The 25,958-nt window shown below is 42.7% G+C and overlaps 2 protein-coding genes across 6 annotated transcripts; one reads left to right on the top strand and one right to left on the bottom strand.

Annotated features, from left to right (window-relative positions):
* Positions 1–3,669: 3,669 nt before the first annotated feature.
* Positions 3,670–24,257, top strand: LOC124253617. The gene is made up of 6 exons (XM_046687425.1): positions 3,670–3,815; positions 4,529–4,644; positions 6,043–6,327; positions 7,470–7,634; positions 8,425–9,077; positions 24,246–24,257. Exons 1-5 carry the CDS (start codon positions 3,670–3,672, stop codon positions 8,580–8,582), a joined length of 870 nt encoding a protein of 289 aa, XP_046543381.1. The 3' UTR covers positions 8,583–9,077; positions 24,246–24,257.
* On the bottom strand, positions 9,114–24,859 carry LOC124253640 (uncharacterized protein DDB_G0274171-like). Of its 5 annotated transcripts, XM_046687445.1 has the most exons (14): positions 24,767–24,859; positions 23,122–23,170; positions 22,150–22,419; positions 20,831–21,029; positions 19,519–19,641; positions 18,756–18,878; positions 17,177–17,299; positions 16,331–16,453; positions 15,796–15,918; positions 15,065–15,187; positions 14,308–14,430; positions 11,991–12,073; positions 10,685–10,825; positions 9,114–9,629 (listed from the first exon to the last, which is right to left on the bottom strand). In XM_046687445.1, the coding sequence occupies exons 1-14, from the start codon at positions 24,833–24,835 to the stop codon at positions 9,577–9,579; spliced, it is 1,725 nt and encodes a 574-aa protein (XP_046543401.1). In that variant the 5' UTR covers positions 24,836–24,859; the 3' UTR covers positions 9,114–9,576. The 5 variants fall into 5 exon arrangements, with proteins under 5 accessions (XP_046543401.1, XP_046543402.1, XP_046543404.1 ...); XM_046687446.1 differs by lacking the exon at positions 17,177–17,299; XM_046687448.1 differs by lacking the exon at positions 16,331–16,453.
* Between the last annotated feature and the right edge of the window lie 1,099 nt (positions 24,860–25,958).

Raw genomic sequence — 25,958 nt, forward strand, 5'->3', positions numbered from 1 at the left:
GCAGACGACACAAACTGACGGAAAGATCTCCAACATTGCTCCCGTATCACAGGGCAACAAGGCGCGAGTTGACATTTACCATGTAAATTTAATTACAATCCCAGGCCTGTGCTAAGCCAGTCTTAAGTGAAGCATTCCTGTCATTACGTTTGATACCTTCAACCGAGAATGCTAAATAGTTGACTGTCGATGAAACAACTGTTTATCTTGTCAATTACGAAACTAGTTTATGCATTTTAAGTATTCTTTGTCCACAAAGCACACGGATTACGAACTGCCAGCGAAATGATCTCTTATAAGATACAATGAAAGTATTTTCGTCCACGGAGACCCCTGTGTAAATACATGTCGCCTATAGAGAAAGGGATTTTTCAAACATCTTAGATACTATTTCTCGCCTTGTCAAAGACTTCTTCTTTGAAGACGGGCAAAGTTTAGACGAGTCATTTTAAATTCCGACCCCGAGCGACCTCGTTATAGGGCCACATTGCATTTGTATGTGTTAGTTCGCGTGTTTTTCTCAATTTGCTGTCACTTGTGTGGGCTAGGGGTGGATGATGTGTCGGGACCTTTATCAGAACCAGAACATTTTCTGTCAATATTTTAATACACGTACCCAGTTTCCTTCCGACACAAAATTCATTATTTAAAATATCCAATCAAACAGTTATTTAGTCTTCGTTACCATACAATAATCAATAAAATAAATTCTAATTTTCGGAAAATTAGTTGTTTGTTAGGGTGAGTTTACAGGGGCACTGCTCCAGAGCAATTTCCGTGGAGTGGTTGTTGCTTTTGTTGTGTTTCTTTTTCCCGTGAGTATCCGTGAGTTAATTTGTGTCCTGTATGTTAGAAACGGTTGCATGTTCTACAAGACTTACGTATCGAAATATGTATATGTAACCCTGTAACCAGTATGTCAATGCTATGCATATTATGAATACATGTAAACTGTTCAGGAATAAAAAAAAGAAGAAGAAAAGAAATATGTATGTGTATAAACATAAATACAGAGGTCAATCGAGCCCTCCAAAAGCCCCTCCCACATGTTGCATTCGTTAGTACACGGACTGTCATTCATGTTGCTGGGCGTTATATTGAAGTGATGACGTCAGAGGTGTAAGCAAATACGGGGCATCCTCCAGTGTGACGAGAACGCACCCACTCGCCGAATCTCTCCAGGGGACTGGGATACAGAAGCGGTCTGCCGTCCCTCTCTAGTCTCTGTCATCATGTTGTTCACTGTTCCTGGACTTCTGGCTGTTTTGTTCGCCTCGGGTAAGACAAAACAATATTCTGGACTTGTTTCCTATCACTGATAACAGAATTATTTCGGAGATAAGGATGTGGCTGACTCTGAGGGTGTGGGTTCGAATCCCGGATGAGACTCAACCCAACAAAAGTACTAGAATTTGTACTTTACTGAGAACGTGTAATCCTAAATATAACGTGTTACATTTGACCACTTTCTAAATGGCATTGTGTATTGATGTGTTTTCAATAGTCTGTCTCACAGTCCATAAACAGCATGAATTCTTTAATTAAGCCCTTTCTGGAGGGCCTAATAATGAAGAAAGTCTAGAATTCCCCCATGGAAATCTCCAATTATAAAGGGCTTCCTTTTCAAATTTAAAGGAATTCGTTGTTTCTGTCAAAATTATATATTTTCAGAGACTAAGTGTTAGTCTGTATATGTTTTCCAAGTAAAGGTAGGTTACCTGCAGATTCAATCTCGCTCACGTGAATTGGAGTGAGTGAGTGAGTTTAGTTTTACGCCGCACTCAGCAATATTCCAGTTATATGGCGGCTGTCTGTAAATAATCGAGTCTGGACCAGATTATCCAGTGATCAACAGCATGAGCATCGATCTGCGCAATTGGGAACCGATGACATGTGTCAACCAAGTCAGCGAGCTTGACCACCCGATCCCGTTAGTCGCCTCTTACGACAAGTATGGGTTACTGAAGATCAATTCTAACCCGGACCTTCACTGGTTGAATTGGAACCAGACGCGCCAGACATACTTTGAATATTGTAGTAACCGCACCTTTGCATTCTGTAACTTACTAGCATACATACGATTTCCAAATCCTTAAAGAAAAAGTATGCGTTCCTCATCATATCATATTCTGATATGCCTCTGTCAGCTCAATGGTTAGGTTATCAATATCAATATTTGAAACCTCTGGCTGTCCAGAATCAAGTATTTTCCATATTCAAATAGAATTATAATGTTGCCACATCGTCTCACGTGAACTAATGCTTCAAAATACTGAGATATTAGGGCATCTGAATGATGGGTATTAAGTACTAAGTCGCCTCTTACGACAAGCATGGGTTGTTGAAGACCCGGGTCTTCACGGGTAAGCAAAGATTTACGTCTCTCATGGGAATAAAGAAGTTGTTCATCCATAATGTTTGTCCGTATCTGACTCTCCAACTTGTAAAAAAGCCACTCTAGGAAGTTAAAATGATGTATATATTCAGAGAATTAGCGTTAGCCCAGTTGGAGTAAGTGAGTATAGTTTTACGCCGCTTTTAGCAATATTTCAGCAATGTTACGACGGGGAACACCAGAAACGGGCTTACACATTGTACCTATGTGGGGAATCGAATCTGGGTCTTCAGCGTGACGAGCGAACGCTTTGACCACAAGGCTACCCCACCGCCCCTTAACCCAGTTAATGATCTCAGTGACCCACTCAGTATCCCCATCCACAGCATACTGCTTTGTTTACACCCGGTTTACATATTGACCGTCGATGGTGATGGATATGTATACGACGCGGGTGGTCAGCCAGGACGGTGTCTGACATGTGTACATACGTAATCTACAACACACATTTTAGGCATTCACGTCAACGACTCTCGACGCGTGTGTAGTCGACGCGGAACAGCTAAATGAGTGAATGAGTTGGGCTTACCACCCTTTGACCAATGTTCAGTTACATCAATAGGATTATGAGCATGAAATCTTGTTTGTTGTTTAACGCCGCACTCAGCAATATTCCAGCTATATGGCGGCTGTCTGTAAATAGTCGAGTCCAGATAGTCCAGTGATCAACAGCATGAGCATCGATCTACGAAATTGGGATACGATGACATGCATCAACCACAGACAAATTGTAGCGCAAATAAGGGTGCGCAACAAAGAGAAAATTACCAGTCTTCCCATGCGCACGCATATGGGAAGACTGGTAATTTTCTTTGTTGCGCAACCCTATTTGCGCTACAATTTTCCTGTGCATCAACCAAGTCAGCAAGCCTAACCACCCGATCCCGTTGGTTGCCTTACGACAAGCATGGGTTGGTGACGACTACATGTAGTTCTAAACCGGATCTTCACGGGTAAACAACGATCTACGTCACTCACAGTAGACTACCATAACTAAGATTCTTTAACATAGATCGACTTCTCTCATAGCGTTAGCTTTGACGTAACTCTTTAACACCATCTGACGTCTCTCAGAGAGTTGCCGCAGCATAGCCAGGATGGTCAGTAACGTCCTTCCGTGTGGATGAATTCTGCATTCTGATGTTAAGGAAAGACAGGGAAACAGAATGACTGAGATTTAGTTCTCTTTTCTATGTTTTGGATCTAAACATCAAATGAAATTGGACAAAAGGGCCAATGGGTAGAATTTCGGCCGCTCGTTGCATCACCTCAGCATGTATTCGTTTACAGTGTCCTCCCAGGATTGTCAACAGGACGTGGTGGTCACGTGCATCCAGCCAATACTTCCGGTCCTACAGGATCTCGTCTCCGGCCTGGAGACCGGAAACATCAACCTCCCGGCACTTGCCAATGGCTGCCCGTAAGTCAATGACAAACACGTGTGAGATTATATGCACGCTTCAGTCTATTTCGATTTTCACCTTGAGTGTCCGTAACACACATGGTACTTTTCTCCCGTGTATGTTATTCAGCATTGGTATGAAATATCACCACTCTTCTTTCTGTTCTCTTCTTTCTGTGCCATTATGCATTTGTTTTTCACTTCAACTAAAGAATCGAATACATCATCGTCTGATCCAGACACGGCCAAGGGAGGCAATCCTGGTGAACGTTAGAATCAAATGTCATATTCTGATCACTTATTTACTTTCTCTGTAATTATTTTTTGGTTATTTCATTTCATGAACAACTGAATATATTAATATAAAATCCATGTCGCTGACGAGTTAGGTAATACATGTTTTTAGAGAGTATCATATCTTTACCATACAAGCTACAAGTGAGTGAGTTTAGTTTTACGCCAAACTCAGCAATACTCCAGCTATGGCGTCGGTCTGTAAATAATGGAGTCTGGACCAGACAATCCAGTGATCAACAGCATGAGCATCGATCTGTGCAATTGAGAACCTGACCATCCGATCCCGTTAGTCGCCTCTTACGACAAGCATGGGTTACTGGTGTACAAGATAAAAAAAATGCGCAGGTTATCGACTTAAGATTTGAACAGCGCTTCAAGTGATGGCTGAGTTCTCACTGACAATGGCTCAAACGTTCCTACCAAATCTGCTTCAGTGATTACCGCATCTACAAAAACTGTACCTCCCCCGAGTGTCTGCCGCCGCTGTTCAGAGACGTCGACCAACTACTGCTCGGGGCTTTCTCCTACATCTGCGACGACGTCTTTTCAGGTACTTAAACTACCATTGAACTCCTGCTCATGATCAGTGGATGTGTTGTCCTTACACATCAGAAGGTTTGTTTGTGAAGAAAGCAAATGATACTTCCGTTACGCCATACAGCAGATTACGGTTACAACGAACTGAAAGGGACCATTCATTTTTGGTATAGATTATAGATTGTTGTACGCATTTTCATGAAAGTATACAGTAAGTGGCAAGGGGCAAAGGTAGTTTATATCAATCAGTTCGTCATATCCGTCTTCGGTATAAACGTACAGTGAACTCCCTCTAAACCGACATCCCTCTAATCCGACAGTCCCTGTAAACCGACATATTTATTTGGTCCCGAACTTGTCTCTATATAATATCAGATAAGAAAATCCCCAAAATCCGACATCCATCTATTCCGAAATACTGTACTTTATAATGGAATTCCAGGTGCCACAGTAACCCACTTTAAAACCCACTGATTAGATTTAAAGTTACAACAATAGTGTAAAAGGTGAGAATATAAGGATGTAAACTTCCTTATTAAGAGAAACACTGATTATCTTGTGTTGACATAATGAAGAAGTTGACATCCATAAATAATTCTCATCGTTTATGTGTATATCTTCTAAATTCCGTTGAAAAGCAATAGGGTTTTAATTCAGATTATTTTGGTGACCTATTAGTGCCATGATGTACAGTATGCAGAAATCGTTGAATGGATAGGACATCTTCAGCGTGGAGGTTGCAAGCAGGTTGAAATCGAATGGGAAATGTAAGCTTTTATCAGAGACGGCGCCCCGTCGTATGAGGCGTATATTTCGCTGATCAGAGTTGCGTCCCCTGAGCACGTCTAAAACTATGATCCTGAGCTAGAATCAAGGTTCGCTTCGACAGTGTATCTGTTTGTCTGTGCCTGTCTGTGGGTGGGTTTCATTAAAGTTATACACGTCTGAGACCTGCATCACTTCGGGCTTCCCTCCCACATTAAACTCATACGCCGTAATATCACCCTTACGTTGATGAAGGAGGCTTTAAAACCGACACATCTTAACGAGACAACATCAGGCGCGTAGCAAGCCAATTCTTTCGTGTAAGCCCGATAGGTTTCAAAGCTTTATATGTAGATAGTAGTTGAGGTATATTTGGCAAGAATTACCCAAAAATATTTTTTTAGCAAAAATCATGTGTAAGCCCGGGCATTTTAATCAATGGTAGCTACGCCCCTGAACATTAGAACTTGTGACACCTGCAAAGAATCATCCTCGTATAGCGTTCAAGTGGTTTCTGAAGTGGAACAGATACAGGTGTGTATGTAAGATATATCCACAGCATCATGTTTTCAGTACATGCCGTTGATTAAGACATTTCGTTATCCCATGTTTTCGTGACTGACACCATGACACGTATTCCATGCAGACATCCAGCGATACAGGCAATGTTTGGGGAATTTCAACCTCAACGCCGACTTCAAAGAATGCGGCATCCGAGCTAACGACATTGCTGCTTCCGACAGGGACCCTTGTCGGTACTATGACGAGTTCGAGACTTGTCTTGATGACGTCACCCGCACGCGATGTGGAATGGACCAAGCACGAGTAATACGTGGATATCTTAGCGTGGCCAATGCGCAACAGAAACGGGATCTACAGTGTGAAACACCGCCACCTGTCGACCAGGGGGAGACAACTGTAAGTCAGACAGGTACGTGGAACATATTGACCTATAATTTAACAGACAACATTAACCTATTCCATGACTGGTTGGTTCTCATGGCTAGGGTCCACTAATCTACCATAGATCATGCTGAAGAGGATAACCCTTTTGGTATCTGGCTTCAGAACAGTACTTGTCCCAGCTCGAATGCAACAGTATCTTTAGAAGCTTTACATTAAGCCATCAGTGTAATTAATATCAGATCTGTGTAGTGGTTAGAGCGTCCGCCCGGAGAGCGGAAGGTCGCGAGTTCGATCCCCGACCGCGTCATACCAAAAGACGTTAAAATATGGTACTTGTTGGTCCCTGCCTGGCGCTCGGCATTAATGGGTACAACAAGGACTGGTCGGCTCGGAGTCAGTATAATGTGTCTGAGTGGGGTATTCATGTTTCTCTCCGGCATGGTATCTCAGTGGGCTAGCACTATAAAACCAGCTTAAGTCTGGGCTAGTACAAGCAGCCGCACATACACATACACACGCATGCACGTCGTCATATGAGCGAAATATTCTCAAGTACGACGTAAAACCCAATTTCATCTCACCTCACCTAATATCAGATCTTGGCCACCGCTACTGCCAAACAATGATCTCAGGACATCCTGCTAAGAACGATCTTTGGAAAAACAATGAAATGACCAGCAAGCAAGCAGGTTTTATACCTCACTAGTTTCAAACTGCCCACCTCTATGCAGGACTAGGCTTTAAATAAATTTGAAAATTTAACAAAAGAAAATTCTGGAATGACAGATATATAGCAAAGAATGTGTTGCAGAACCCTCACGGGCTATACAAAGCCACCTCCGTTTCAGATGATTATCTCACTGAAGCGAGATTGAGGAAATTGGCGGAATCAGTCTTATGGCCATATATACAATCTTTGGGAATACCCTGAGTTAACCTGTATGAGGTTGCCAGCCTATAAACACACTCTACTGGGATTCTCTGATCTGATAATCGGACACGCTGATTGATTTGATGAAAAGTCGTTTAGACGTGAACCATAATGGGATGTCTTCAGATCGTGGTAGCCAGAACTGATTTCAATGAGCTTGATTGGTCTGCCTACCCTAGAGCACAAGGAGGCGAACGAGAGGGTACCAGTCTGATTATTACATCTGTGTTCTCCAGCATCTCCTCCAACGTTCCCAGTGCGGTGCTGGGACTGCAACAGCGGCATGTCACGTGACCAGAACCCACTGTGTCCTGTGAGCGGTAACCTCACGACGGATCTCCTCACCAGCGTCATGTGCGACGACGCCTGTTTCGTGAAGACGGCCCGTTGGAATAAACACAGTAGGTTTTAAGTAGAACTTGTTTTTGTATTAGTAGCAGACAACGTTGGCGAGTAGTAGTAGTAGCAACAGGACTAGGAAGCCTTATAGTGTGCGTATATGTCCCCATTCCACATATTACCTGAGTCAGTGGATTAGCGCGGTTCCAGTTTTGTTCTCAGCTCCCTTAGGAGTATAAATCCATGTGAGATGGCGCTTAAAGCCACATTGCCATCTTTCCCGTCCGGGTACCCATAATTTCTGGCAATATAAAGATTGTAATTGCAATCGGGATGGCCACCGTATGAGTTATGAGTCGATGTTAATGCTTTCACAACCAAAGGTTCTCCTGGTTCAAATGTGATTATGGAATCGTGTGTGTTTGTTTGGTGCTTAACTGATGTAGAACGGTGACTTCCTATCCTAACTGACCGCCTCTGTGGTGTAGTGGTTAGAGCGTCCGCCCGGAGACCGGAAGGTTGCGGGTTCGATCCCCGACCGCGTCATACCAAAAGACGTTAAAATGTGGTACTTGTTGGTCCCTGCCTGGCGCTCGGCATTAATGGGTACAACAAGGACTGGTCGGCTCGGAGTCAGTATAATGTGTCTGAGAGGGGTATTCATGCTTCACTGCGGCATGGTATCTCAGTGGGCTAGCACTATAAAACCAGCGTCAGTCTGGGCTAGTACAAGCAGCCGCACATACACATACACACGCATGCACGTCGTCATGTGAACGAAATATTTTCAAGCACGACGTAAAACCCAATTTCACCTCACCTCCTATCCTAACTCATCCTTTCTCTTCCTAGTTATCTACCGGGGGTGTTCTAAGGGGCACTACTTACCGGAAGACCTGGAGCGGACCGGATGTATCGAGAACGAGAACGAGGGTGTGGTCTGGTGCTTCTGCTCGACCGAGAAATGCAACACACAGGATATGACGTCATTCTTAGACGAGCGCGAGTGAACTTGTGCTCTAACATATCTAATGATTCTCTTCGAAAATAAGTCCCATCATGCATAATGATTCTCTAATGATATAAAATGTATTCAAACAGGACATTGGAGAAGTCTTTCTTTGATTAACCATTAGAGGTTTCAAATCACAATAGCATACCTCATAAAAGTAGCGAACTAACGTATAAACATGTCCAACCCCAGAGATAGGTAATGCCAAGCACGTGAAACACATCCGCGCATGAGAAAGATGGTTGTATCTTCAATGAAACTCCACATAAGTGTAACACATTATATTGGGATTACACTTTCTCAGTAAAGTACAGATTCTAGTACTTGTGTTGGGTTGAAGCTTCGGTGGCTGATTGGGTTAGACCACTGACTTTGGCGACTCTGAGGGTGTCCCAGATGGGACCCAACTAGAGTAATAGAATCAGTACTTCACTGAGAACGTGTGATCCCAAACATAACATGCGTTACATTTGACCACTTTCTAAATGGCATTGTGTAATAAGTGTAAATAAAAAGATAATCGTCCAAATTGATGTTTGTGGTCAAACAATTTATTCACTGGAAGAGCTGACCTAGACAACCTGAGTATTTTCATTTAATCAGAGAGCATGGGATAATGGGGACCAATCCGAGAATCAGATAGTAATTCTGGGTGCAGATTTTACATCATTGGTATGGTGTTCCAAATTTCTGTTTCCAATGTTAAGTAGTTAGCTAAGTCACAAGACCGTTCACAGTACCGAATTTCCCATGACAAATAAATTTAGAAAACATAATACCAATAATCTGGATATCACATATCTACTATGAAGCGTTTCATTAGAAAACCATCAGTTAAGCACACACAATAAAACAAATAGGACATAAAGACTTTGGCACTATTGTTCATATGACGCTGGTACAAATAGGAGTCTGAAATGAGACTGGGTGTCGTCTGTTGCCGCTGCACAGTCTCAACGCACAAGGTCACGAGTTGAAGGTCGATTGAAGAACTACACTGCCGGGAGCTTGACGCCCTCCACACTGTCTGGGAGTTTCGGGGTATCTGGTGTCAAAGGTTCAGAAATTGTGTATTTACCGCTCAAATCACTCCTTCAAAAGTATAACATTTCGTGTTTGGATATCATGTTATTTGGAAAAGCATTATTGAATACAGGTACCATGTTCCTCGCATCAAAGCCTGGGATTATTCATCCGTTTTAACAGCTAAAACAACGAAATTAAAATTGTTTTATTGTTTCTGAACTAAACGGGGCGTTGTTGCAATTTGTGGGGTCACTAGAAAACTTTTCGAATTTATCAATTTATCAGTTGCTCAAGAGAATCGCAACTGTAAAACAAACCCATTGAACTCATGGAAGATACCTTACAGAACTAGTGGGCTATATGTCTGCATGAAATATGAACCAAATTGTTCATGTTATCACGTGTTCAGACTAGTGGTGGTCCGATTAATTGAAATAATCGAAGATTGGTCGCAGTGACTAAACGACCAAGCAATCGATCATGTTTTCTCATAATCGAGCACAAACAATTCTGGAACACTTGTTTTCATAAACGATATATTTCACAAGGTTGGTTTTGTCTGTTACATTTTATAAGCACTACAAGCTCGTTCCAAGTCATGATTGAATTTATCTTAAAGACTCTAAGAAATTTATGTTCTTACATACTTGTCATCCTTTAAAGATATGAAATTGTGCACCAATAAAACTTAAAGAACTACATGTGTTTTCCCCTTATTTGAGCATTAACATAAATAACCAGGAACATTTCATAAATGACGATAACCAATTATTTTCGATGATTGATCGGTTGTAATGAGATTTTAACCAATTCCCAACACTAGTTCAGACACAATCACAGATCTTCGAATTCCTAATTGTTCTATATTTTAAAAGTGTATTTTCTTTTCAAACAAATTTATAAAATCGCATCATACACAAATGTGACTGGGAATTTTAGACGTCGAACTTTTGAAACTATTTTGCCTCTTTAGGCACAAATTTACATTTTAAACTGGGTAAAATGCTGCTGCTGCTGAGAAGCGGATGAGCGGAGATTGTAGCAAGAGGTTTATGGCGATCTTTGTGTACCTACCATTTTGAATCTGAGATTGTAACAAGAGATTGATGGCGATCCTCATCTCCTCCTTCATATCACGTGCTGCGTACTCCAGAGTTTCTGCACGGTGTGCGACATTCTGCAGCATCTGTAGCAGCATCATGGGTGGTCGTCCCGCTGCAACGTCATAAACAACATTGAAACACTGACTACAACGCTGCCGAACACATCATGAATACGACGTTTCAGGAATTACTTCCGGCGACCATTAGATGCATACTTCGTTTCAGGACTTCCTGCAATCAAAATATGAGCACTGTGTTTCAGGATTTACTTCCTGAGACCCATGGATGAATGTTACACATCAGGAATTACTTCCGGCGACCAATAAATGAATACTCTCTTTCAGGAATTACTTCCTAAGACCAATATATGAATACTACGTTTCAGGACTTATGTCCTGAGACTAATAGATGAATACTATGTTTCAAGAATTATTTCACGTGACACTTAAAGAAGATCCTGTGGTGGAGCTAAAATATGTAAAATCGGAACTAACATTTTTATTAACATCTTAATGCCCAATCATAAAATTAAAATATGCCTTTTGAGAACTCCCGACATAAGTCAGTTATAGCAGTGAGCACAAACACATACCAGCAGACATCAGATCTTGAAGTGAGTGAGTGGGTCAGTATGGTTCTACGCAGTGTTTAGCAATATTTCAGCAATATCACGACGGGGCACACCACAATTGGGCTTTACACATTGTATCCATGTGGGGAATCGAACCTGGGTCTTCGGCGTGACGAGCCAACTCTTTAACCACTACCCTGCTGCCCTTGGATCTAGAAGGTTTCCGTTTACCCCATGATCAAATATTGCACTTCATCTACCTGTGCCACTGTTTACCTTCATCTACCTGTGTTTAACTGTTTCATGGTACTCGGAATTTACTTGTTTCACTGTATCGTGAATTTAGCTGTTTCAAGGTATCCGGATCTTACCTATTCGTTCGTACCCGGAATTTAACTGTTTCATGGCACCCGGAATTTAACTGTTTCATGGTATCCGGATTTTTATCTATTCCACGCCCCCGGAATTTACTTTTTTTAGTTGTTCCTGGAATTTAGATGTTTCACTATACCCGAAATCTACCTGTTTTTAGGTAAAGGATTTTATCTGTTTTGGGTTTTTTTTGGCTCCCAAAATCTATTTATTTCATAGAAACAGGAATCTACCTGTTTCATGGCATTCAGAATCACCCTTTTTCATGTGATGCGAAATATACATGTCCAATCACAACTACGCTACACGAAATAATTTCTCCATTTTGTCCAACCTGCTGTTGTAGTTTTTCTCTGTGGGGGAGTGGAGGAGGTGTAGTAACGGACGCAGGTACACCTGGGACACGCCTTGTCGTACCTGGAACAAGACACATTACAGTGTATTTAATAACAGCGGAATGATCTATCTCTGTCCATGAAGAATGTGTCTCTCCGGCCTATGTTTATACATGTGGTCAGTCAGCCCATAATATACACAACAGTTTATATGGCAGACTGGGATCATTATGAAGCAATTTGCCTAAAAATATTTACACATGGCAAAATGTATTGCAACATCCTACATTTCTCAAAGGATCAATATGTAACAATGTTACAATCAACCACTTATCAAAACCTCAATTTAATTTACTATTTGGATAAAAATGACCCTAAAATAATAATTACATGGCAAATGTAAACACTAAGAGAACGAAAAGCAAACATAACAAAAGCTTGACTCATTTTGTAGTGCTGATAACTATTTTTGTATGGCGTTAAGAAGTGCGTTCATTTTCAAGGTTCTAGCATACACTCCACAAGATATCACCTAAGTGAGTGAGTGAGTTTTACGCCGCTTTTAGCAACATTCCAGCAATATCACGGCGTGGGACACCAGAAATAGGCTTCACACATTGTGCCCACGTGGGGAATCGAACCCGGGTCCGGCGTGACGAGCGAACGCTTTAACCACTAGGCTCCCCCATCGCCCTATCACATAAGTAATCGAGCACAATGTCAATATCCATGGTGTAACCTCCGCCAACTGGAATAACATCCTTGACCTCCTCCTCGTTGACTGTTAGAAGTTAAATTTTACTTTGAGGTTCCATTCTTGATGGAGGGCCTGTTCCAATGCATCAGGATATTCTCTCTAGCGTAATCTGCCTTTCGTCCGTGACCTTGTTTTCAAAGAATGGTCATCGACATGTGGTACAACAACCCCGTCTAGATTGTCAATGTTGTGCATTCAGAATGGGTCTGATCGTCATAAACCAAATGTGTAGTCATGTGAGATGCACCCACACACCAATAACTCCCGCGCCGCGAAACGGTACTTGCTCCAACATATCCCGGTATACTTAGGCAGTGTTTCTGGGCATAGTGTAAAACCTGGCGTTTGGTGGCTGGCGGCTGGCGTCTGGGGTCAGATTGCTGGCTATTGGCTGTAAGTTTACATACTTTGAATGCATTTTCACCAAACAGTAGGAATTTGCCTTTAACAACTATTTAAAGATCATTTGATAGCCAAATGTTTCTGAGGGCCAAACGCGAGCCCGGCCTTCAATCATTCCAGTGGCATCGACCTTGACTCCAATCTACAATTTGTAGCCGTGCTGCTTTGTGCTCTTGGGATAACGGCAACTGTTTGACAGGCCGTCCTGCTCTGCACCTGGCTGATTTACTCTCGGGCCGTTCTGTTGGTCAAACGACGATGTGGAAGCCACTCTACTTTTAACAGAGAAGGGCTGTATTCTCTCTATGAGCTGTCGCTCGTGGACGACGTGAACGACCGTGACGTCATTAGTTTGTTGATGTTTTCTGACCAATCAGCTGACAGTCGATGGATGACAACCAACATATCTTGCGACGGCCCTCAATGACATACCAGTATTCTTCATGAGAATAGGGGCGGTGGGGTAGCCTAGTGGTTAAAGCGTTTGCTCGTCGCGCCGAAGACCCGGGTTAGAATCCCCACATGGGTACAATGAGTGAAGCCCATTTCTGGTGTCCCCCGCCGTGATATTGCTGGAATATTGCTAAAAGTGGCGTAAAACCAAACTCAGTCAGTCAGTCAGTCAGTTCCTGAGAATAATTTGCCATCTTTGGCAATTGCGGTTAAGAAAGTCCCATATTTGCTTAGCAAAAACAAAATCAATTGATTTTCCAAGTTATCAAACCTTAATAGGTACCTTTAATTTTTCTGAAGCAACATACTTTGGTTTTACATATCTACGTGTTAAGATCAAAATTAAAATCACGTGCAATCCATGGACCCGTCAGTAAGCGAATATCATGTTTCAGTAAACTATAGCTACGATCTACGGAGAAACTGTAATACTGTTACAGTTTATTGAAACTCATAAGTAACGGAGGGCGTTGTGTTAAACGTTACCATTCTGAAACGATGCGTGACAGTAAACGAAAGTTTTTGAAGAAAGGACTTTGTAAAATATTAAATATAAACACATCAAAGTATAGCAAGGGTCGTTTGTAAAATTATCTGAAAGGCTTGATGTGACCAGTACGACTGCTTTCGGTCTCCATATGGAATGAAATATACTTAATTGAGGTCACACTATGACAATGCTGCAGATATTGGAGGATACTAACTGTCTTTCAGCTTTGAGCCACGGAGGACACGCGGGGCAGATGACCACTGGGCACTTGGAGGGCGGGAGTTTGGTGAAAGGTGTCACCGCGGTGCACACGCACGTCGAACACGGAGATGTGTAGCTAAATGAAAGTTAAGATAAGAAGTGTGGCAAATTGATCTAAAATTCACAGTTAAACACGCAACGGGGTAGGAGACAGCAACATCGTCAACAGATCTATTTACTCCTACTTGTGCAACGACAACAGAGTAAACAGATCTGCTTACAACGTAATGGGAGACAGAGACGTAATGCGTGTACACCAACATCGTCAACGGGTTTACATGCATCGTCGTGTGAGACGACAACACCGTCAACAGATCTCCTTACTACGTCTCCTGTTTCAACATCCTTGCTAACAGATCTACCAACTGCATCGTGTGAGATATGAGCGTCGTCAACTGATCTACTCTCAAGAACGCTTGGGACAAAAACATCCTCAACAGATCTACCTTCGACGTCATAAAGAAACAACAACAGCGTCAACAGACCTGCTTACACCCGCGTGGAACACAATTACATCGTAAAGAGATGTACTTCCAACATTTCCAAAATAACTGCTAATAGCGTCGAGCATAAGAGACCATGCGATGTTTACATATCTCATTACTAAGTATCTCTGTTATATATTGTAGAGTGATATTTTAAGTGACTGATTTCACTTCGGAGATCGCGTTAAAGGTTTTTACACACTACTAACATCAAAGAATACCCACCGTATTTCAGAGGTCTGCCCCGGGGGGCACGTGGGGCAGGTGAGCACGGGGCACTTGGAGGGCGGGAGTTTGGTGGAAGGTGTCACCGCGGTGCACACACACGTCGAACACGGTGATGTGTAGCTGAAAGTTTATAATGTGAAGTGGAAGAAATACTTCTTCAAGAGTTTAAACGTTAAACTGCTACATCGTCTTCGGAGCCACTAGCATCGTCGTGGAAGACAACAACCTTGTAGAACATTTGTATTACAAGGGGGTATGCACATTTAATGAAACACCGAGAACAAGTAGGGTTGGTCTAAGTTAACGCTCATCACGTACCGCACGTGCATTTGTTTCACTGTTCCAACTACTGCGCTTACCCCCTTGTAATACAATCCAACAATCATAGGTTCATATGATCGTTTGTTAAACAACTTTTATCCGAAGTTGAATAAAATTCTGAGATTTAAATGTTCAGTTGGCAAGGTAAAATTATGTGGATTCGCAATTTTCATTTCACTCTTTTTATCAACTTTTTTGTTTAAAGTGAAATTCATCGGTACGTTTTCACTGCAAACAGACTATAAGTTTACTTAGACTGACAAATTTGCATATGCAAATGTATTCTCAGTCTGGTACTATATGTCAATGACTAAAACTTATTTCACTCTCGGAGATGGCGTGAAAGAATTTTACGCACTATGAACGTGTTTTTTAAACTGGATGGATAGATAATGTAAGATACCCACCGTATTTCAGAGGTCTGCCCCTGGGGGCACGTGGGGCAGGTGAGCACGGGGCACTTGGAGGGCGGGAGTTTGGTGGAAGGTGTCACCGCGGTGCACACACACGTCGAACACGGTAATGTGTAGCTGAAAGTTTATAATGTAAAGTGGGAGAAATACTTCTTCAAGAGCTTAAACGTTAAATTGCTACATCGTCTACGGAGCCACTAGCATCGTCGTGGAAGACAACAACCTCGTCGAACATCTGATTATAACATCGTGTGAGGGAACATCGGCAACAGACTTCATCACAACGTATACTCTTAAAAAAACTTTCAATTTCGATAAGCTTTAACGAACTTTTCAAAGACAAACATCTTATGAACGCACCACCATTTCTCTTTATCACCACTCCTAAACACAACGCATGTGAAGCACGTGCACAATGCATACACGTGCATAGGGTGTCATTCTTGAATTTGACGGTTTTCAAGAAGGTCGATAAGTAACTTAAAACACGTAACAATGTAACAATACTCAGATATTACAGGAAACTCACCGTCTTTCAGGGGTTTGCCCCGGGGGGCACCTGGGACAGGTGAGAACGGGGCACCTGGAGGGCGGGAGTTTGGTTGATGGTGTCACCGCGGTGCACACACACGTCGAACACGGTGATGTGTAGCTGGAAGTTGATAATGTGAAGTGTGAGAAATACATCATCAAGAGTTAAACTGCTACCTCGTCCACGGACCCACTAGCATCGTCATGGAAGACAACAACATCTGATTATATCGCCATGTGAGGGAACATCGCCAACAGACCTACTTTCAGCCTTGTGTAAGGCGACATCGTCAACAGATCTACTTATAGCCTCACGTAAGGCGACATCGCCAACAGATCTACGTATAGCCTCACGTAAGGCAACACCGTCAACAGATCTACTTACAGCCTCGCGCAAGACGACATCGTCAACAGATCTACTTACAGCTTCGCGTAAGGCGACATCGCCAACAGATCTACTTACAGCCTCGTGTAAGGCTACATCGCCAACAGATCTACTTACAGCCTCGTGTAAGGCTACATCGCCAACAGATCTACTTACAGCCTCGTGTAAGGCTACATCGCCAACAGATCTACTTACAGCCTTGAGTAAGGCGACATCGTCAGCAGATCTACTTACAGCCTTGAGTAAGGCTGCATCGTCAACATATCTACTTACAGCCTCATGTAAGGCTACATCGTCAACAGATCTCCTCACCACGTATATCTATATTATTCATTCTTGTCTGGTACTATACATGGATGATTGTAACTCATTTCTTTCTTGGAGATGGCGTGAAAGAATTTTACGCACTCTGAACGTGTTTTTAAACTGCAGGATGCATAGATAATGTAAGATACCCACCGTATTTGAGAGGTCTGCCCCTGGGGGCACGTGGGGCAGGTGAGCACGGGGCACTTGGAGGGCGGGAGTTGGGTGGAAGGTGTCACCGCGGTGCACACACACGTCGAACACGGTAATGTGTAGCTGGAAGTTGATAATACGAGAAATAATTCTACAAGAGTTGAAACTTTAAAATGCAACAACGTCATACAGACAACTACATCTCCAATAGATCTAATGACAGCATGATGCATGGGGGAAAACTACACTGTCTAAAGATCTTACAACATCGTTCAAAGGAGGCAACATCTTTGCCAACATGTCTGCTAACATCGTGCACGGAGAGAACAACATTGGCTACAGATTCATTAGAATATTGCGTGAGACATCATTAACAACGTTTGTCTATACATTTGTATTACTTTTTCTTGCGCGATACTATTAATATAATACAGTTGATTTCATCAATTGATCGTTATACAATTGATCATTATATCAGTTGATCATTATATCAGTTGATCATTATATCATTGATCATTATGTCCTCAATTGATCATTATATCAGTTGGTCATGATATCAATTGATCACGTGCATCAATTGATCATTATATCAATTGATCATTATATAGGGTGTCATATCATTCGATCATTGACGGTTTTTCAAGATAGTTCTTTTACGGACTAATTCTCGGTTCACGTTTTACTTTCAACTTAAAACACGTAACAATGTAACAATACTCAGATATTACAGGAAACTCACCGTCTTTCAGGGTTTGCCCCGGGGGCACCTGGGACAGGTGAGAACAGGGCACCTGGAGGATGGGAGTTTGGTTGATGGTGTCACCGCGGTGCACACACACGTCGAACACGGTGATGTGTAGCTGGAAGTTGATAATGTGAAGTGTGAAATACATCATCAAGAGTTAAACTGCTACCTCGTCCACGGACCCACTAGCATCGTCATGGAAGACAACAACATCTGATTATATCGCCATGTGAGGGAACATCGCCAACAGACCTACTTTCAGCCTTGTGTAAGGCGACATCGTCAACAGATCTACTTATAGCCTCACGTAAGGCGACATCGCCAACAGATCTACGTATAGCCTCGTAAAGGCAACACCGTCAACAGATCTACTTACAGCCTCGCGCAAGACGACATCGTCAACAGATCTACTTACAGCTTCGCGTAAGGCGACATCGCCAACAGATCTACTTACAGCCTCGTGTAAGGCTACATCGCCAACAGATCTACTTACAGCCTCGTGTAAGGCTACATCGCCAACAGATCTACTTACAGCCTCGTGTAAGGCTACATCGCCAACAGATCTACTTACAGCCTTGAGTAAGGCGACATCGTCAGCAGATCTACTTACAGCCTTGAGTAAGGCTGCATCGTCAACATATCTACTTACAGCCTCATGTAAGGCTACATCGTCAACAGATCTCCTCACCACGTATATCTATATTATTCATTCTTGTCTGGTACTATACATGGATGATTGTAACTCATTTCTTTCTTGGAGATGGCGTGAAAGGGTTTACGCACTCTGAACGTGTTTTTAAACTGCAGGATGCATAGATAATGTAAGATACCCACCGTATTTGAGAGGTCTGCCCCTGGGGGCACGTGGGGCAGGTGAGCACGGGGCACTTGGAGGGCGGGAGTTGGGTGGAAGGTGTCACCGCGGTGCACACACACGTCGAACACGGTAATGTGTAGCTGGAAGTTGATAATACGAGAAATAATTCTACAAGAGTTGAAACTTTAAAATGCAACAACGTCATACAGACAACTACATCTCCAATAGATCTAATGACAGCATGATGCATGGGGGAAAACTACACTGTCTAAAGATCTTACAACATCGTTCAAAGGAGGCAACATCTTTGCCAACATGTCTGCTAACATCGTGCACGGAGAGAACAACATTGTCTACAGATTCAGTTAGAATATTGCGTGAGACATCATTAACAACGTTTGTCTATACATTTGTATTACTTTTTCTTGCGCGATACTATTAATATAATACAGTTGATCATTATATCAATTGATCGTTATATCAATTGATCATTATATCAGTTGATCATTATATCAGTTGATCATTATATCAATTGATCATTATGTCATGATATCAATTGATCATTATATCAGTTGGTCATGATATCAATTGATCATTATATCAATTGATCATTATATCAATTGATCATTATATCATTTGGTCATTATATCATTCGATCATTCACTGTTGTCGGTTGGTTTCACACATAGTTCTTTTACGGACTAATTCTCGGTTCACGTTTTACTTTCAACTTAAAACACATAACAATGTAACAATACTCAGATATTACAGGAAACTCACTGTCTTTCAGGGGTTTGCCCCGGGGGGCACCTGGGGCAGGTGAGAACGGGGCACCTGGAGGATGGGAGTTTGGTGGAAGGTGTCTCCGCGGTGCACACACACTTCGGACAAGGTGATGTGTAGCTGAACATTTGCAACAAGAAAGAAAACTCTTCAACATTAAAAGTGTTCATTCTCATGTATTATACACAAAACTAGTGAGTGGGTATGGGTTTAAGGCCACTTTTAGCAATATTCCAGCAATATCACAGCGGGGGACACCAGAAATAGGCTTCACACATGGTACCCATGTGGGGAATCGAACCCGGGTCCTCGGCGTGACGAGCGAACGCCTTAACCACTAGGCTACCCCACCGCCCCTCCACTAAACAGATTCAAAGAGTTTACCCATCATTTTTGTTCATACTTGTTCGAGCTAACGCTTTAACCACTAGGCTACCCCACCGCCCCATACACAAAACTAGGCGAAGGGCTAGTATTTCAGCTTCTTCATTACACATTGGACAGGTTAAAATTCTTTAAAGCCAGCCTCCGCCGAAGAAAGACACAAACATCTTCATCAGGCCTCACAACATCATCGATAGATCTCCTTACATTTCCTTACATATCTACTTAAACGTCCAGGGAGACAACATCGTGTTCAACAGATCCACTCACAATGTCATGCGAGACAACATCGCCAACAGACCTACTTACAACATCGTATGAGACAACATCATCGACTATAGGTTTTCTTACATCTTCTTGTGTGGCATCAACATCGTCAACAGATCTGTTTAAAACGTCTCCGGAGACCATCATTAGATCTCATTACATCGTCAAGCCTGACACCAACATCGTCAACACATCTGTTTAAAACGTCTCCGGAGACCATCATTAGATCTCATTACATCGTCAAGCCTGACATCAACATCGTCAACAGCCTGACACCAACATCGATCTGTTTAAAACGTCTCCGGAGACCATCATTAGATCTCATTACATCGTCAAGCCTGACATCAACATCGTCAACAGATCTGTTTAAAACGTCTCCGGAGACCATCATTAGATCTCATTACATCGTCAAGCCTGACATCAACATCGTCAACACATCTGTTTAAAACGTCTCCGGAGACCATCATTAGATCTCATTACATCGTCAAGCCTGACATCAACATCGTCAACAGATCTGTTTAAAACGTCTCCGGAGACCATCATGAGATTTCTTTATATCGTCAAGCCTGACACCAACATTGTCAACAGAAATATACACACGTCGTTGGCGACATCAACCTCCGTTCACAATAACCTCATCGTGACGTTAGGTACGTACGTCGTCTTAGGGACCTCTCCAGCTGGACAAGTGGGACAGGTTATCGCTGGACACACAGACGTGGTGAAGGGCGTGGTCTGGGCGTGTCCAGGTCTGTGCACGTGCAGTTCATAGTTGATGACGAAGCCTGAGTGCTCCTCGCGGGAATCTGACCGGAAACTGAGCGTGATGAGATTGTTCCTGATCTCGCTCCTTGCAACTGAAACAACATGGCACCATATGTGAACACCACGTGGTTGTAATGTAATGTGTCCACCTCATAGACCAAAATGGCGTGACAAAATACCTAGAACTATAGAAACGCAAAATATTAAAAGCCTGCGCTCCTTTAAGCAGTTGTTACCACTACGACCGAGTTAGTGAGTCTGGTTTTACGCCGCTTTTGAGCAATATTCCAGCAATATCACGGCGGGGGACACAGTGAGTGAGCTAGTTTACTTTTAAGCCGCTTTTAGCAATATTCCAGCAATATCCCGGCGGGGGACACAGAAACTGGCTTTACACATGGTACCCATGTGGGGATTCGAACTCAGGTCTTCAGCGTGATGAACGCTTGAAGTGGTCATGTAACCGTAACGACACCGAACTACAATGATGATTACTACTACTACTACTACTACTACTACTACTACTACTACTACTACTACTACTACTACTACTACTACTACTACTGTGCCGTATCCACACCACAAAAAACGGCTACGTTAAAAACAACAACACACACACCAATTTGAATTCCAGTTCTCAGCTCCCCGAGGAATATACAACCTAAGCTGCATCAAGGTGCGACATAGGAAGACATGTACATGTTATATTTCATGGTAATGGCCTACATGATGTTATTCTGTAAACAATTCCATAAATAAATGGCTGTCGGCCCCAATGTACTATTCACATTTTGCTAAGGATCAAATCATGGATTCTACAGAAAACTATGATGTGGGGTCAAATTTGGTTTAAATACCTAAGCTAATTGTAAGCATGGATCCTAGGTTTCAGTATGTCATTTCATCTTGTGGAACCCATACCTGCTATTGACAGGTGTTGTGTACTTGTCAATGACTCGTTCCATGATTTGCAAAATGGTTGATTGGTGCCAAGAAAACCATTTTTATGGTTACTCATGTATCAAGTGCATAAGGTTAGATTAAAGTGACTGTTTGCCTAAAGAGGGGTTACCACTTTATTATTAATCCAGTTTTAAATGGATACAACTTCAAATTAAATATCTACGTTTAAGTAAAGTTGTGCATTTTTGTAATCCTTAGCAAACTGTGAGTAGTATATTAGCACTCTCACACAGTTAAAGTCACACTCACTGATAATGGTGTTGTTGACGTAACTTGGTGGGAGGCTGTCTCCGCACAGCGACGTCTTCAGAGAGTCGACATAGAGGTAGTCACAGTTGCAGAAGGGGCACATCTGAATGTCGAACCAGGTGAAGTGGAGGCTCACGTAGCCCTCGGTCTCGTCGTAGGGAACGCCGATGGACAAGAGAACGCTGGAGAGGTTCGGGGGGTATTTGCCGGGGTAGCCTGGGCTTGTGATGGTGCCAGCGGGGGCGGAAACCGTGACGTAGTGCTGGGGAGCTGGGGACAATACAGTGTAGTCTGTCTCACAGTCCATGAACCACAATATTTTCCCCACTGCCAAGCCCTATCTGCAGTGCTAAAGCCCTAAATAAAGCAAGTCTAGATTTCCTCAGGTTCTGAATCTCTGGTCTCCCTGGGGCTCCTTTTCAATATAAATGGGCTTGTATGTTACTATCAAAATTATATATATTCAGAGACTAAGCATTAGTCTAAAGACAGTGCTGTATTGAGTTGAGTAAATAAATATATGTGTGTCGACTTTGGTCGACCAGATCGATTCTGTAGTCTGCTAATAACTGACCGCGACACGTTAAAATCTCGTGACACAAACGCCTGTCTTGTTTAAACTTCTAACATGCACCTAGCCGTTCCTGGAGGGTAAGACGCCGCTGGTCAAAAACGGTTTAATAAAACAACCTTCAGCCTGGTTTTTATCACTGAAATTTACAGCAACACACTGGCAAGATTTACTGTAAATTTCGAATTTTACTCCGACCATGTTCAGGAGCACTCAAGCAAAACGTTCCAAGAAATTGGCGTGTTTGCACAAAATTTATTACACTCTGCGAAAGGAATAATCATTTTCTAAATCCATATACAATCGTACAACCTGATTCCAAAATAATGGAATATTCCCTATACTGTTTTTAAGAGTACCAATTCGGGGGCTAATGCTTGTGTTGGTTATACAATACATACACATCTCCTTTGCTGGGTCCTCCACATCAGCTTGTCGGGGGATGTCTGCCTGTAATGTGACACCAGACACAATATAGGGGGAGTGAGTGAGTGAGTTGTGTTTAACGCCGCTTATAACAATATTTGTTTTATATCATGGCGTGTCCGCATAAAGTAGGAGAAATGCGGAATTCGAACCCACATTCGTAGGCTCTTGTTTGTCCAAAGGGACGCAACTATACATCAATTTGCGGCGCCTCAGATGTACGGGCAACCCGTGCACCCAGATTGTAAGGGGTATCACAGTATATACCCACTCATTTAGTGGTGTGACCCGTGAAGGTCCGGGTTAGAATATTGATCTTCAGTAACCCATGCTTGTCATAAGAGGCGACTAACGGGATCGGGTGGTCAGGCTCGCTGACTTGGTTGACACATGTCATCGGTTCCCAATTGCGCAGATAGATGCTCATGCTGTTGATCACTGGATTGTCTGGTTCAGACTCGATTATTTACAGACCGCCGCCATATAGCTGGAATATTGCTGAGTGTGGCGTAAAACTCAACTCGCTCACTCATTTTTAGAGATGTACCGGACAATACACACATCATACGTTCGTAGAAAGTACGGCAACGAGGCTGGATGGTATTCTCCACACACCTTATTCTGATAAGTAGAGGTATATTTTTAAGCATCTACTGACTGACTGACTGAGTTTGGTTTTGCGCCGCTTTTAGCAATGTTCCAGCAACATCACGGCGGGGGACACCAGAAATGGGCTTCACACATTGTACTCATGTGGGGATTCGAACCCGGGTCTTCGGCGTGACGAGCCAACGCTTTAACCACTAGACTACCCCACCGCCCCTTAAGCATCTACAGTACTCATCGTCACTGAAACTATACAGATCATGACCAGCACTATACGCTCTACCCATGACGTGTGTTTGTTTTTAACGGACCGCCTCCATGGTGTAGTGGTTAGAGCGTCCGCCCGGAGAGCGGAAGGTCGCGGGTTCGATCCCCGACCGCGTCATACCAAAAGACGTTAAAATATGGTACTTGTTGGTCCCTGCCTGGCGCTTGGCATTAATGGGTACAACAACGACTGGTCGGCTCGGAGTCAGTATAATGTGTCTGAGAGGGGTATTCATGCTTCACTGCGGCATGGTATCTCAGTGAGCTAGCACTATAAAACCAGCTTCAGTCGGGGCTAGTACAAGACTATACACATACACACGCATGCACGTCGTCATATGAGCGAAATATTCTCAAGCACGACGTTTACCCAATTTCACCTCACCTCACCTTGTTTTTAACGCCGCACTGAGTAGTATACAAACTATATCATAATCGAGTGTGGATCAGACAACCTCGTCATTGACATCGATTAAACATTTAGGACACAATGACAAGCATCAACCAGTGTTATGTCTTAAACCTTGACTCATGTTGGTCTCTTCGCATTATACGCATGGGTTGTTGAAAAGTCCAACCCTGAAGCTTCACGAATAATGGTGTTGGGATCAACATTGCGCAATATATTTGATAAATCAGAAATCTATATGTTGCCACTTCTTAAAACGATTTAGCGTATTACATAATATACTCTGTGTGCAGTGCGATGCTACATTGGAACAGTGTCTACAAATGTGTGTTACTTACATCCACCCTAGCTTGACATGCAAGTACAATGCTCAATAACAACACGGCCACCGAGCCTGACGTCGACATCTTGGTTGCTGTTGTCAAAGTCCATTGGTTATCTGGTGTAATACGTCATCAACAGTGATGAGATTGGGGATTCACCGTGAACCAGTCCGAGAGAACATCGAACGTATATAGTGAGTGAGTATGGTTTTACGCCGCTTTTAGCAATATTTAGTGATGGACACCAGAAAAGCAGCTTCACACATTGTACACATGTGGGGAATCGAACGGCAATGTGTCAACCATGTCAGCGAGTCTGACCACCGATCCCATTAGTCGCCTCTTACGACAAGCATGGGTTGCTGAAGATCAATTCTAACCTGGATCTTCATGGGTCTCCACAGAGTGAATGTGTGTATTAATGACGAAGTCAGCAACAGGGAAAGAAGAACGTGTCTGTATAAATGGCACGAACCTGCGACAGATAAAATGGTTCATGTGTGTACTCGTATAAATGGCATCAGTCAACAAGAGAGAAAGTAGGAAACATTTGTATATATCACGTGAGTCGGTAACATGCATGCATATACGTATGTGGTCCTGACGTTGTATACGCAACTCCCATAGTTTAAAATACGTGTCCGACTGTGTCCTGCCAAATATTTGTCGTATAGGTAAACACGACAGACCGAAATTTTAGTCGTTCAATATAAGCTTTGCAATCAAATCTCTAGGCTAGTTTTCATTGATCTTACTCAACAGTGTGTGAAGCCCTTTTCTGGCGTCCCCCACCGTGATATTGCTCCATGGAATATTGCTAAAAGCGGTGTAAAACTAAACTCGCTCACTTATACTCATCATTATTATATTCTCATTTTATTCCCGACTCACTGCTGCGACTATCGTAAGTCTAGGCAATGTATGTGGGTTAAGTAAGTCTTAAAGCTAAGACCACTTGGTTGAAGTAGTGTGCCTACGTTTTACTGCACGGCACGAAACAGCAGTGTACATGTCTGGATAGCGGATCCTGCTCGTTTAGTTGTTAACGACTTGACTTGGCATAAGGGCATAATTTTTTTATGTGTTTCACGTAGCCATTAAATTCTGAACATGGGTAGGTCGGTCGGGGAAAACCCCAAAAATACAAACAAACAAAAACAAACACACACATAAAAACCCATCAAACTTAATAAAGACAAAATTATGT

Source organism: Haliotis rubra, unplaced genomic scaffold (assembly GCF_003918875.1).
Source record: "Haliotis rubra isolate DU_JTF1 unplaced genomic scaffold, ASM391887v1 Scf547, whole genome shotgun sequence".
Classification (NCBI taxonomy): domain Eukaryota; kingdom Metazoa; phylum Mollusca; class Gastropoda; order Lepetellida; family Haliotidae; genus Haliotis; species Haliotis rubra.